General features: G+C 38.2%; 1 protein-coding gene across 2 annotated transcripts; it reads left to right on the top strand.

Annotated features, from left to right (window-relative positions):
* Positions 1-5,191: 5,191 nt before the first annotated feature.
* C4BPB (complement component 4 binding protein beta) lies at positions 5,192-14,396 on the top strand. Of its 2 annotated transcripts, none has more exons than XM_054563441.1 (6): positions 5,192-5,547; positions 6,113-6,301; positions 7,423-7,599; positions 12,728-12,821; positions 13,524-13,650; positions 14,201-14,396. In XM_054563441.1, the coding sequence occupies exons 1-6, from the start codon at positions 5,334-5,336 to the stop codon at positions 14,366-14,368; spliced, it is 969 nt and encodes a 322-aa protein (XP_054419416.1). In that variant the 5' UTR covers positions 5,192-5,333; the 3' UTR covers positions 14,369-14,396. The 2 variants fall into 2 exon arrangements, with proteins under 2 accessions (XP_054419416.1, XP_054419414.1); XM_054563439.1 differs by having other exon boundaries at positions 6,110-6,301.
* Positions 14,397-14,931: the final 535 nt, after the last annotated feature.

Here is a 14,931-nt window from a genome sequence, read left to right as displayed (position 1 = left end):
AATAGCAAGGAAAGTAATGAAATGTAGCCGTTCCCAAATGGTTCTTTTGTACTGTGGCTGTTACCGGAGATGTGATGAGCTGGGCTGCAGGCAGTTCAGCATCCAGCAACCGGGAGCTTATTTTATACACACAAAGCTGCCTTCAGAAAGGCTCCTGGCTGCGCTCTGTAACAGGTGATTTTCATCTGGCTGCTCATAACACGCTGTACTGGAATGATTTTGTTCTTGGGATGCAGGTTTCTTTCTGTGTCTATATACACTGTCTTTTGATGATCATATAACTTTTTTATTTAGTTATTTATTCATCCATGTAAAGTATTTTTAAGTCCCTATATTAGTGTTTGCATGTATTTAATCAGAATGTAAGGTAATTTGTATTGTCAGTTTTTTGGTAGAAATTGAGGTACTTTGAACATTCAAGTCTAATGTCCATAGTATTACCTTAAATTAAAATTCCAGAATATAGGTATCTGTCTTCTGTAAAAAGATAATTATATTAAGGCACAGTGGATTTCTTTGAATCCTTTTTTTGCTCACTGATTTTTATTTATAAATTAAGAGATGCATTTCTCTGCAGAAAAGTTTCTCAGATAAATAAAATCATGCTAAAATATGTAATATGTATTGCTTTTGTAATAAGAAATACAATAAAAGTTATTTTTAATTAAAAATGCGGTTTTTGAAATCAAAGAAAAGAAATTTGGTATATTATACATACACAAAATGTTAGTAACATTGTGCATAATGTATTTGAAACTAGCTTCTTTAAAATGATTCCTACATTATTAGATTGCATCTATATTTTCAACTTGTGGTTTTAACTGGTGGACTCCTGCCTTTATCAAATTTACTAGCATTTCAGAATGATAGCAGTGGGCTCATTGCAGTTGTGCATTATCAACATTCTAAAGCTTTATTAATTTATTTAACAAATATTTAATGATCACATTCGTTTCCATGCAATAGTTAAGACAATGTCACTGTGCTTTGCCCCAGCTGGTGGGGCTCAGTGGATTGAGTGCTGGCCTGTGAACCAAAGGGTCGCTGGTTAGATTCCCAGTCAGGGCCCATGGGGCGCGTGAGAGGCAACCACACATTGATGTTTTCCTCTCTTTCTCCCTCTCTTCCTCTCTCTCTAAAAATAAATAAATAAATTGAAAAAAAGTCTCTGTCCTTTTTCTGGAGTTTATTATTGGAAAGGAAAAAGTAAACAGCAGTTCTGTAACCTATCCCTCCCTATTGGGGATGCCTTTCCTCTTATGAATAACCTTGACCAAAACCATTATTAGGTAATAGTTATGTAAATGTTTATGGTAAAGGAACTTGGAACACTCCCTTTAGAGTCAGTAGCAATAGAGAGAAAATGAAATATAGTAGCAGTAGAACAATTGCAAGTTCTATAGTCCGAGACATCTGATAGGATGAAAATGATTTATTAATTCTCAAGGTTAGTAATATAGTGAGAGACAGTGGCTATAAGTATTGCTAAATATACTGAGCTTTAGCAATATATCTGGAGGAGTAAGAATAGTGAGGGTGTCAAGCGTGTGATTGCCTTAGATCTAAGCACCTTTGCAAGTGGTTTCTTACTCAGCAATCAACCCATAATTTGTAGAAGGCTGGGAGGGTGTGGCATACTTCACCCTGTTTTGCAAATAGGTGAATGAACACCCTTTAAAAATTTTTTTTATTGTTGTTCAATTAGAGTTGCCCCCATTTTTCCCCCATTGCTCTTCCCTGCCCTGCCCCACCCACATTCAGTCTCCCCCCCCCCCGACCCCCTCATTGTCCTTGTCCATGGGCCCTTCATACATTTTCCTTGACCCTTCTCTTCCCACTTATTCCCTACCCCTCTCTGGTCACTGTCAGATTGTTCTTAATGCTCAGTGAAATGAGCCAGGGGGTGAAAGACAAATGCCGTATGATCTCACCTATAAGTGGAACCTAATCAACAAACAAGAAAGCAAGCCAAATAGAACCAGAGACATTGAAATAAAAAACACCCTTACTGAGTAGCTCATCTCAACACTGATGCAATTTTTGTCAAAGCCCATAGCTCAGAACAAGGTAAACCATACGATTTGTAATGGTGAGGGCCCAACAAACACAACATAGTACTATTTTGATATGTAGCTGGAAGCTTAACAAATATATCAGGCTTAGAAAATGACTATTCAGAAAGTACTCCATTACTTGCTTAATTTCTGTAACCTTATTTATTACATGATGTTTTAAACTCTAAGCTCTTCGCTGGTGACTCCCTGTTAGGAGATTTGGCCTTCAGGCTCATGAGCTGGGCCTTGTGGAATATTTAAGAATTTGAATGGATTGTAGAAATCATGGAGAGTGGTATTTTATTTTTCTTACAAACTTCAAGGCACAGTCTTCTTTTATTGTCATTAAGCCCATGCCAGCTGTATTATTTTAATCATTACAGGCAGAACTCGTTCTGAATTCCCAAAGGCATTTAAATGCCCTTTTGGGTTGTATGCAATACCTCATCTGTGAAAACCAGATCAGATTCTATAGGTGAATTTATCTTTGCAATTGAGGGAAACCATTTCAGAAGCAGAGGGACCCCTGGGAAGCAGCATTCCATATCTAATGAGGTTCAAAAAGGGTAATGATCTCCACTGACCATCCAACCCTCTTTCAGAACATATCTTGTTGATTCATTTGGATTCTCTTCATTATGATCTGCTTACCTTAATGTTTAAATTCAGTTTTCACTTCCCAGGATCTCTCCTTTCTTATTCACTGCCTTTTTAGAATTTTTGAATGGGATGGGAAACAGCCTCTGGGCCATCATTTGTAGGAGCCAGGGAGACTCCAGCATCATTCACCCTGTTTTACAACTTCTGCACCTCGTCTATTACCCCAGTTCTCCAGAAACCAATCTGGATGAGATCAAATTGTACTTAATGTTCAAAGGTCTAGAAGAGACTTTAATGCTTATTTACTTATTTATCTAAACTTGGACATTCATAATAAAACATGTAATTCTATATCCCATATGAAATTGCAAAATTTAAATAGCATTGAAAACAAAGTTTTCTTCTAGTTTATTTGACAGCAAAGCCTGACCTGAACTTTGTGAGAGTATTTATAGTCTCTGTATATCCCACTCAGTATAAATATTTTTTGCATTTCATGGAGAAATATTAGCAAAACAATATTATAACCAGTACCTTTCTAAACCTTTCTAAAGTCCTAATAATTCTGAATCTGAAATAAACCATTGGATGAAAAATGACTTGCAATTATTTCATGTAATAATGCTCTATTTTATGCCCATATTTAGGAATAGACAAAATTTTATTTTACTTTTAAAAATAATTTGTTGTACAAACACTATGTACATTAGATACTGAGAAAATTGTATTCTTCAAGCTGAATATGTACTATGTTAAGAAAAAGTACTCAAAACTTGGAAGTAGGTAAAAAAGGGATCACTGGAGAAATTTTTCAGGGGATTATTGAGTATTCTCTGGCAGACTCTGGGGATTATCCATTCTCCAGAAATCACACAGAGGTATGTAACTTTGGTTGACTTTCTATTAACTAGGCTTTTTTTATAACTATAAAAGTAGAGGTTAATTTGTAGAAAATGAATAAGAATGCAAATGATTCTTTTCTGAGAACACTGCAGAGGATTCTGATCAGAGCAAAACAAATGAATTTGTCCAATAGATTCAATTAATGTTCATCAATTAGAAAAGGTGTTTCCTGCCCTGGCTGGTGTGGCTCAGTGGATTGAGTGCCAGCCTGCAAACCAAAGGGTCACTGGTTCAATTCCCAGTCAGGGCACATGCCTGGGTTGTAGGCCAGGTCCTGAGTAAGGGGGTGCGTGAGAGGCAATTACACATTGATGCTTCTCTCCCTCTCTTTCTCCCTCCCTTCCTCTCTGTCTAAAAAAAAAAAAAAACTTTGGAAAATATAAATTAATAAAAAGAAAAGCTGTTTCCAATATTAGCTTGTTGCCCTGTATGATAACAACCACTTTTGCATCTACGGAAAAAGAGATTTCAGAATGACTGCTGACTGCCTATACGTAAATCTTGGTTCCTCAAATTCTTTTTCGAACTAGGTATAGCATCTTAACGGTTCCCTCATCAATTGAGTTGAATAAAATCTTTGACACATACTCATATTTATATGAGTGACATGTTACTAACTTTTTGGAAATTATACTTTAAAAAGTGTTTGCATGCCATGAACTCACATATTAATGGACCAAAGAGAAGATGTAGAAAAACCAGAGAGGCAATATACATTAAATGATAAATTATCAGTGCGGATTTGAGAGGCAGTGGTAGAGTTTCTGGATGACTGTGTTTTTTTTCATGTATTCTGCATTGCCTTTGATTCATTTAGCAGATAATTCTGCTGTGCATTCTAGAGTGCAGAGGAAGGAACGCACACACACGAGGCACACTCCCTGTCCTAGAGTTGTTAACAGTCTAGCAGGGTTGAAAGACATGAACAAGTCATTATAAAGTAATGCTAATGAGTAGAGAAGAGAATAATATTTGAGACCTCACTGTATCCTTATGTTTTATATTTATTATAATGCTTTATACTATTTTTTAAACCTAAAATTTTGTACAAATTTTACCCCAATTTTATAATTAGAACATGGAAAACCAGCTAATTGCTGTAACAGTTGTGAACAAGAAGCTATGGTAGCCCCAAAGCAACTGAGACCAAAGCATTCCCAGCACCTTTCTCTCTCAGTTCATTTTGTTGACTCTAAACTCAGGTCAAATCCAGGAAAACCCACAGTATGGGAAGGTTGGCACAGGCCTGGCTAAAATGAGGACAATGTGTCACTGCAGGACTTTTGAATTCCTCTCAGGTTTGGAGTCAGGACAAGCTCCTTGTTGGAAAGTCATAAATCTGGAAGATCAGAGACAGGTAAGGTTAGTTGAACTTCCTGGGCTTTCAGTCTCTGGTGCTGCTCACAGCCTTAGGATGTCTGGTATTCTCAAAAGGGGTATGGAGTAGCACCTGAAGCTGGGTTTTACTTGGGAAAGCATCGGGGATTCTCACCCCTTCTGTCACCCACAATGCTAAAGAGGGTTGCAGAAGGTGGACTTTAAACATTGGCAAATATTGACAGAAGTGAAGGTCATGGCAAGACCATATTTGGCTCATGTCTTTTGTGGAAGCCTGTGGTCCAAAGGGACTGGTCAACTGGATTTGCCTGTGCAATTTATGAAGCTGAGTTTTAAATCTGGCAGCTCTTTGGCTACCCTCTGTGTTTTTGTGAAACCCCTCCCTGTGCCACTTTCCTTACAGTTGTTTTTATTTCTTGTTGCAAGATTTTTTTCTTCATGTTTTTTCAGGAAAGAGGAATCGATACAACCCCTTCTCTAGGAGGAAGGTGGTTGGTTGGTCTGATCTTAAGCAATGTTAGAAGATCTTTTTTGATCCAAACCGGGTGTCTGGGCTGGATTAATTCCAGCCTGGGTCAAGCAATTGATCACAAGATGTTTTTTCGGTTGGTTTGTTATCTTGTGGTTGGGTGGCTGATTTCTGGCTCAGATGGTATGTATGTTTTTCTTAAACTCAATCTTCAAGGGACTTGATATTAGTTTGTGGGTTATGAGACATTCTGTCTAGAGTTTTAATGAAATTTAAATCAATGATATACATTTGCCTTCTTGAAAAATCTCAAATTATTTGGCAGAATTCTGTGTACTTCATTAGGGTCTTAGTAAATATTTAATGACAGTTCTGCTCTGTCAGTGGGTGGCTACCTGCTTACTTTCCCCTTCTGTTCTAGGACCAAAAACAGTACCGCTGTCAAAATCTTGAGAGGTCTTATATGTTACAAACTCCAGGACTGCCATTTGGAAAGAGCGTTGTTTCTTTAGGAGTGGATCACTTACGGCTGAATTTGAGTGAAATTTCTGTTATTCTCTTGAAAACGAAACTTTGGGAATTCTTGGGTAGGAAGGAATGTGGATGCACATGGACATGGAAGAGTACAAGGAATCGGAATCAATAATCCAGCAAAAAGAGAGTCAAAGTTTGGCGAGGGGACCTAATAAGCACTTCCTCATAGCACATGATTTCCCAAGTCAATCAGTTTCCTTTTTCCTTCCAGCAGAGAGCTGTCCAGATCTTCCTCCAGTGGACAATAGCATATTTGTTGCAGTGGAGGAAAAAGGACAAATTCTGGGGACTTACTTTTGTTCTAAGGGCTACCACCTGGCAAAAGAGGGAACCGTTTTTTGCAAAGCCACTAAGGGATGGAATGCCTCCAAGGGATGGAATGCCTCCCCTCTCAAGTGCCGCTGTAAGTATAATCTTTTTGCTTCTTTGTTCATCTTCTCATCCCACTGGATTCTTTCACATGCTACCTCCAGGAGTCCATGTTAAAACTTGATAAGAATCCTTCTAGTAATAAATTTTTAATGAACTCTAATGGTGGAACTTCTTTTTGATGGTACATGGTCAGCTCTTAATAGATTCAATTACCACTACAAGAAGGAAAGAATTTCTATCACATAATAAAATGACTCTTGCGGGGCTATAATTTGTTTAATATACTTTGTTTAATAATTTTAAACTTATACAAAAGACAGATGAGGGAAATGAATGCATATGTACTTACCACCCAGCTTCAACAAGTATCAACACATGACTAATCTTTTTTCATCTACAATTCTGTTTTGCATTATTATTTTGAGGGAAATATATCATATCATTTTTCTTCACTCATCATATAACGTTGAGCTGGGCAAACTTTATGTTCTCAATTTACAAATGCGATAACTGAAATCCAAATAATTTGCTCAAGTTCACAAAACTCATTTGTGGTGTCTGTAAAGGTGGAGAAGACGTAGTCCATGTTCTCTTTATTATTACTATTTTTAGGAATAATTGGATTGATTAGTCTTCCTTTATACCAGAATAAAGCACAACAACATGTTTGCCTTTTATACATATGACCAGATTCACATCTCTCTGCATTCTCTCCTGTTTTTCCACCTGGGAAAACAAAATGAAGTTAAAAATAATGTATGTATTTGGCTGGATAAAGGGGAAGGAAACACTCGCCTCAAACACAGGCTCAAGAATTTTGAGCAGTGCTTTACAGAACAGGAGGATAAATGTGCTATTGGTGATTTCCAGTTATATGCTTAATTACTTTTCGTAAGTTTAAGCACCAGCTGTCACTCTTGTGTGAGACTAAGACCTTTTCTGCCATACTTCGGCCGGCCCAGTCTTTTCTTATCCTGCGTTGATCCGGTTTGGCACCGCTTCCCAGTCCCTACTGAAAGAGTGCACTTTTATCTCCAATTCCCGGTTTTCTCAATGAAGCCTTGGGGGAGGGGGGTGGGGGAGAGGGTCTAGTGTTTGCTGTGGTGGGTTTCGTCCTGGCCCTTTCAGTTCACTGCCTGTTTTCCTCCTCAGTGGGCCACTGTCCTGACCCTGTGCTGGCAAATGGTGAGGTTAGTTCCCTGGGGCCTGTGAATGTGAGTGACAAAATCACGTTTAAGTGCCATGAGAACTACATCCTCAAGGGCAGCAATTGGAGCCAGTGCGCAGAGGACCACACCTGGGTGCCTCCCCTTCCTGTCTGCAAAAGCAGTAAGTACAATAGAAACAAACGCAAATCCCAGAGATGCTGATCAGAAGTGACACTTTAGCCATTTGCCACATCCCTTCAGTACTTTCCTCTTCTTTGTACCTGGGAATGGTTTAGGATCTAAAAGACAACCAAGAAACAAGTGGAGCCCACAGAGCGGAGCCTCGGCTCAGGCAGTATATTCCAATGAAGCGAGCAGCATTCAGATAGTAAACAACACCTTTTTTCTTTTTTCAGGGAGGATTCCTGTCCTACTAGGTCCAACACAGGATAGTTTGGGACAACTGATTTTTTTTTTTTTTTTTTTAAATTTCAAGATAGTGACTTCAAGTTTCTATTTGAAAAATATACAAAAGTAGAAAAAGAGACCATAACTCATCCATTATGAAATTATATAAAATAAGAGTTGAAAGTACCTTCTCTATCACTATATTCACTACTCTTAGAGGTCGTTGGTTGGATGTATTTATTTCATGACTTTTTCTTACATTTATGCGGACATTTTTTTCGTGCTACCTATCCCCTGAGTAGGGTGATTTTTTTATTGTTGTTCAGTTACAGCTGTCCCCGTTTCCCATTACTCTTTCCCTGCCCTACCCACCCCCACCTCCCACATCCAATCCTCCCCCCTCGCCATTGTCTTTGTCCATGAATCCTTTGTACATGTTCCTTTGAAGACATTTTAAATAAACAAATGCACACACATACCTATCTACACACATTTATACCTACAAAAATGGGACTTTGTTATACATATTTTAAAAACTGCTCCTTTTATATAACAATATACGTGGAAATCTTTTAAAGATCAGTATGTGTAACTGTATTTTCTCCTTTTTAATAACTGTATTTAGATGCCATACTCTATGCCACATGTCTCATATTGATGGTTATTTTATTTTCATATTTCTGCTATTATAAACAATGCTAAAATATTATCATATATATGTATACACATACATAAATCTTTATGCTATTATTTCTATAGTATAGATTCCTAGCATGATTGCTGACTCACAGGATATCATTAGTTGCAAAACAGGATTAAAAGATCCAAAAACTTCTACTAAAAACTTTATTCTTGAATATAAAATATCAAGAAATGAATATTTTACTTCCTAGTAATAATTATTAAGTAAATACTGAAATGTAAAAAAATTCCATTCATGAGACCTATAAGAGGATTTACTGAAGGACGTAAAGTAAGACTTGAATAAAAGAAAAGCTATGCCATGGTCCTGGATGGGCAGACTTGAAAATACAATGCAACCCTTACCAGAACTTTAAATTAAAAAATATGAAACAAAAAATTAAAAAACTAATTTGAAAGAGTATATATCTAACATTGCAAATTTATTTATTTAAAGACAAGTCTTTGAAGAGCAGTTTTAGTTTTACAGTAAAACCGAGAGAAAGGTGCAGAGATTTCTCATATACTCCCTACCCTCACACATACATAGCCTCCTCCATTATCAACATAACTCACTAGGATGGTACATTTTTCACCAAGGGTGAATCTACTGCAGGTTTTGAGTTTCACTTTTAGTGTCGTATATTCAATGGGTCTGGACAAAAGCATGACATATGTCCATCATTATAGTATCGTACAGAGTCTTTTCACTGCCCTAAAAATCCTCTATGTTCTTCCTATTCATCTCTCTACTTCTCCCACTTCTCCAAAGGACTGGTATTTTTACTGTTTTAATAGTTTTGAGTTTTCTAGAATTTCATAGAATTGTTCTCATATAGTATGTAGCCTTTTCAGATTTGCTTCTTTCTCTTTATAATATGCATGTAAGTTCATCCAAATCTTTTCAGGGCTTGATAGCTCATTTCTTTTTATTGCTGAATATTGTCTTATTTCTGGATGTACCGCAGTTTGTTTATCCATTCACCTCTTAAGGATATCTTGGTTGTTTCCAAGTTTTGGTAATTATGAATAAAGCTTCTATACGCATTGTGTGCAGGCTTTTGTGTGGACGTAAGTTTTTAACTGTCTTGAGTAAGTACTAAGAAGTAAAATTTCCGGATCATATGGTAAAAAAGGACCCTAGGGATATATTTAGTTTTGTAAAAGAAGTTTACAGATAGGAAATTAAAAATTTAGCCCCAAACTATTTATATTTCTCAAATTTATGAAAGAATATAAAACCTTACTAATAATTAGAGAAATAGACATTAAAATTAGATAAAATTTTTTACTGATCAGGTTAGCCAAAAAATTGACCTCACTTAATATCACTCAAGATATGAGGGAGTATCCACTTAAGTCAGTGGATAGAAAGTGAGAGAAAGTGATATCACTCTTTGGATGCGTTTTTGGCAATAACTATTAAGGTAATAGACAGTTTAAAAGCACAAACTATATATATTATTTAGGGAGTTTTGGGGTTACTTAAAACATACATATATACTTCATGCTGTTAAATTAAAATATATAAGATTATTTATATCATTAGCTTGACACAGGTTTAAAATATTTATTTTTTCTAGGCTCTATTTTTGTCTTGGGGTGGGGTTGGGGGGCTATGCGTTGCGGGGAGCGCCGCGGTGGAGCACAGGGCTCTTCCATCTGAGGGTTACTGTCTGGAGCCAGCTGAGGAGGGAGTGGGGCTCTGAATCCTGCAGAGCCTGTCCCGGGGTTGTCATGGTTGGGGGAATAAACACGAGTCATCGCAAACACTTCTCTGTTTGCCAGGAGAGGGGACATGGTGACTTCCCTCTAGGGGAGAGAAGGCCCTGAACCCACATGTCTGAAGGCTTTTATTGAGAACCATTTGCACAAGAGTATACAGCAAAGCTCATCAATCAATGTCAAAAGGCTATGTTTGCAGAAAACAAACAGAGAACATATAATAATTGGAGGAACACAAGAGAGCTGCCTCTGGTCAGGGCCTATGAATAATGTAAATCTCCTTCCCTAGATGAGCTGGTTATCATCGCTTTAGAGGGAAGAACAAAGCATGCTTAGAGGAACTTACTTCTAGGCCTGATTGTCCCCAGGAACCGCTGGCTCCATTTTAGGGCTGTACCTGCCTTTAGTATTGTTTCAAGCCTGAGCCAGGCGGGTGGGGCAGAGCCACCAAGAGATAAGGAGACTTCTATCGTATAGAAAGAGGACTCTGGCCACGTCCAAACCCAGCCGAGGTGTGTGGGCTTTTTTGCCCTTTCTCCGTGTCCTCCAACTCCTTGTCCCGCTGCCTATACTGGCCAATGTCTGGCTTAGGCTGTCCCTCCTCTTGAGAGAACTTACCCGTCATCAACAATTGACCATCATAGGGCCAAGCAGAGGGATGGGTTTTGTCTCCTTAGTGGCTTGTTTTCCCAAGGCCTCCTTGATTATTTTCAGCCTTGGGGCCCTCTCACCTGGCGGTGAGGCTACACTCCCTGAAACCAGATGGGGCGTTTCCCAACATATTTTACTCTCCTTTAATTCAGTAGTTCCTGTCCTAGCTCCAAAATGCAGGATCTCTATTTTTGTTAGTTCATTGTCCAATGCTAGGGAAAGCTCCCTAGGTCCTCAAATAAAGCAGATTCTTTTCTGTTTAGAACCGAGATCCACATCATCTCCTTCAGTTCAAAACTGTACCCTTGGTCCTGGTTGGTGTGGCTCAGTTGGTTGGAACATTGTCCCATAACTAAAAGGTTGTGGGTTTGATTTCTGGTCATGGCACATACCAACATTTTGGGTTCGCTTCCTGGTCTAGGTGCATGCAGTCCCTGGTCTAGGTTTGCACGGGAGGCAGCCAGTTGATGTTTCTCTCTTACATCAATGTTTCTCTCTCTCTCTCTCTGCCTTCATCTCTCTCTAAAAGCAATAAAAAAATGTCCTCGGTGAGGATTAAAAACCAAAACAGAACAAAACAAAAAAAACTGTACCCTTAAAAGTCACCAGGAAAAACCTATCTAAAATGGAGTTCCTTAATCAACTCATTAAAATTCTTTTTCCTTTCCTCTTTTGAACTCAGTTTTTGATCTTTTAGCAATGCTCAAGTAATGCATCTTTGTTGTAAAAAAAAAAATTCAGAAAGTAAAAAAAAAGAAAACATTTATTTACATATCAACCAACCATCCAGTGATAACAGAGTATTTTGATATATAATTTTCAGACATTTTTGTTCATATATGTTTGTGTGATCATGTTTTACAAAAACAGTATTGTACAGGGTCTGGCAAAAGTAAGGCCTACTTGAGTGTGGTAGATAGGGTAATAATCTGGGTGTAATAATTTATAGTTTTAATTTTAACATTTCATCTATGAGGTCATATGGTATGCTTGAGTGTGATATTGTTATGTTACAGAATTCCATGATTCTGTAATAAAAGATTTTGTAACAAAAAGGGGGGAATTATTTGTGTCAGGCCCTGTATTATACATGCTCTTTTGTTTTGCAGTTTTTACTCAGCTGTTTGTGTTGAAGAGCTTTTATGTGTCAGTAAATATACACCTATGTAATTATTCTTGATTTAGTCTTTAATCTTGATCAATATATTGAGACTCAATCTCAGAGCTGAGAGGACCTTAGAGATAATATCATTTAACCCGCTCAAATTATAGGTTAGGAGGGAAGCCAAGAGGTATGGAATGGCTTCTTTCATGCCATGTGGTTACTGGAAGAGCCAGAACCAAAATTCACAACATCTAGTGCCTCTTCCAGCTCTCTTTCCACAGTTGTATTACAGACTCATTCTCAATGCTCCCAGCTCTGTTCTTCCTTTTTGATGAAGCTCTCATATGGTGTAATTCTATCCCACAGAGGCTGTCAGCCTCCATTTGAACTCACATTATTTAACTCCAGTGTCAGGGAGTTACTTCTTCCACTTCCGCTCATGGTCTAAAGTTTATTTTCTTGTGCACTGACAGTCAGCATTTCTATAACTTAAACTGCCCTTCCTTGAGCTCCTGCCAATCAGAAGATACTCTCAAACTGCTAGTGACTTAGGATGAGCCACGGAAGGCATCTTTACCATGAACAAATATGATTTTGACCAGAAGGAAATGAATGGAGACCATGTTCCTAGATCCCACATGTGCTGCTATGAAGATGGCAGGTGCTGGCACTTAAGGGACACTGTTAATTGAGCATAACTGGACTTCACAACTGTCAACCCTATACCTCTGTCTCTCAGGAGACTGTGGCTATCCTGAGTATCCAGATCATGGCTATTTTGAAGGAGACGATTTCAACTCAGAATCTACCATTACTTATTACTGTGAAGAGGGGTAAGTGTACGCAGCCTTTCAAATACAAGATCTTGCCCATTAACTAGTAGCATTGTTTTTGGGAATGTCTCAGTCTGTCTCAGACTAGTCTTCTGATTTCCTACTGCTCAAGATTCTGAGCTCATTCTAATTTGGAGAGCTGCCTCCCACTCCCATCTCCACCCAATTGCTAGAAGACAGACTAATACGCCTGTTTATCCAAATTAAAGTATAACTTTTTTTCTGCTTCTAATACCTCCAATGAACTTTGCAGTCAACTGTCATGTTCTTTTTGATTAAAAGCTGCATGTCCTCTTTAGGCAGTTTGCTAAGATTACTTGAAGGCTGTCTTTATTTAGCTTTCTATTTCTTTTTAGAGCATAGATGACAGATGGTTTTTGAAGTTACTAAATGAAGAACTTCTTCCCTCACCCTCCTCACCCAAAAACTGTATGTGTAAGCACACTATCCAGAATCTGTCACTTCTGCATGTTGTACAGGTTGCCTAATCACTTGGGTCTTCTCCACACCTCAGGGGAGTGGTTTTACTTCATTACTGCTTTGTAGTACTGAGATAACTTAAGCTTGCCTTATGGATCAGGGGTAGAGAGGTGGGCTCTATCACAATATGAAATATTGAGATATAAAAACACAAAACGAACCTTTTGCCTAGTTCAGAAGGTGGAAAGGCTAAGTGTTGTTGCCATTCTAATTCCTGTTCAGATATCGCTTGGTGGGCACACAAGAGTGGCAGTGCATTGATGGAGAGTGGAAGAGTAAATTTCTGGTCTGTGACTTGATCCAAAAAGCTTCCAAGCCAGCTTCACAGACTGCGTATGAAAAGGCACTGGTAAGTAGTAGGCTCTTGCCTGTCTGGTTCACAGCTGTATCTCCAGGGCCTGGCATTGCTTCTGGCACATACTTATTAAGTATCTGTTTAATTTAGGATATTTTTGAATGGGTTGGCCTTGGCCTGACTGTAGAATGGGGCTCATAAACTTATTTTTTTTATACTGTAGCTCCCATTTGCCACCATCATCACTAATACCTCATGAGTCTCTCTTGCTAGGAGTTGTTGTCTTACATGCTTTATAGAGCAAGGAACATAAATAAACTCATGTATTTGGCTTTCAAGTATTGCTGTGAAAAGTCTCTAAAGTTCTAGACTCTAAAACATGGTGAACAGGTCAATTTTCATTGAGACCTCTCTTAGTTTATATCTACTACTGGGATAATAAGAAGTATATTTAAGCATCATGTTTAAGACCCAGATCCCCACTTAAGCTAGCCTGGTTCTGAGCCACTATTCAGAGACCTGTGCACTACTTACTATCTTCAGGGTATCCAACTGGGTCTCAGGTTTTTAGTTGTAATTTACAAATTTTTTTTTCTTTCTTCAGCTTGCCTTTCAAGAGAGTAAAGACCTCTGCAAAGCCACAGAGAACTTTATGCAAAGATTAAAGGAAAATGGCTTAACAATGGTGGAAGTAAAATATCTTCTGGAAATAAAGAAAGCTGAGTTGAAGGCAGAATGTTTTCTTGACATTCCATCTGAGCATACTGGGTAATGGAAATACACATATGAATAAATTTTCCTCTTGGTTCTGAAATTGGTTTTAGAATTTTCTTTCACTGGACTGAAAAGCAACTTCATAGTAATCAAGTGCAGTAAGTAGTACAGTGCACTATGTGTGAGTGTGTGTGTATTGTATGGGAAGCTCAAATATGGAGGTTGCCTGTTTAAGACCACAATTAACAACACATTAATAGTGAGTGAAGGGTTTATTTTGTTTGTAAAGAAAGTGGGAGGCTCAGATCGTAGCTAAGAGTGTGCCTCATATTAATATGAGACAGGAATAATGAGGCAAAAATTAACCTCAAATTAACCAAAACTTCTGAGGTAAAAATTAACCTTTCGTTTAGCTGGTGTGGCTTAGTGGATTGAATGCCCATCTGTGAACCAAGGGTCGCGGTTGGATTTCCAGTCAGGGCACATGCCTGGGTTGTGGGCCGCACCCCAGTAGGGGGTGCACAAAAGGCAACCGTACCTTGATGTTTCCCCTTCTTTCTTCCTCCCTTCTCCTCTCTCTAAATATAAACAAAATCTTTAATTAAAAAAAACCTAACCTTT

The sequence above is a fragment of the Pteronotus mesoamericanus genome, unplaced genomic scaffold (genome assembly GCF_021234165.1).
Source record: "Pteronotus mesoamericanus isolate MK-2021 breed Mesoamerican mustached bat unplaced genomic scaffold, CSHL_Meso_final scaffold_705, whole genome shotgun sequence".
NCBI classification, from domain to species: Eukaryota; Metazoa; Chordata; class Mammalia; order Chiroptera; family Mormoopidae; genus Pteronotus; species Pteronotus mesoamericanus.
This window is presented reverse-complemented; position numbering and strand designations above follow the sequence as displayed.

Coding starts and splice junctions, on each gene's coding strand:
- C4BPB (XM_054563439.1), top strand. CDS start 5,334: ATGTTTTTTCAGGAAAGAGGAATCGATACAACCCCTTCTCTAGGAGGA. Junction 5,548..6,109: donor GCTGATTTCTGGCTCAGATG/GTATGTATGTTT, acceptor TTTTCCTTCCAG/CAGAGAGCTGTCCAGATCTT. Junction 13,651..14,200: donor CTGCGTATGAAAAGGCACTG/GTAAGTAGTAGG, acceptor TTCTTTCTTCAG/CTTGCCTTTCAAGAGAGTAA.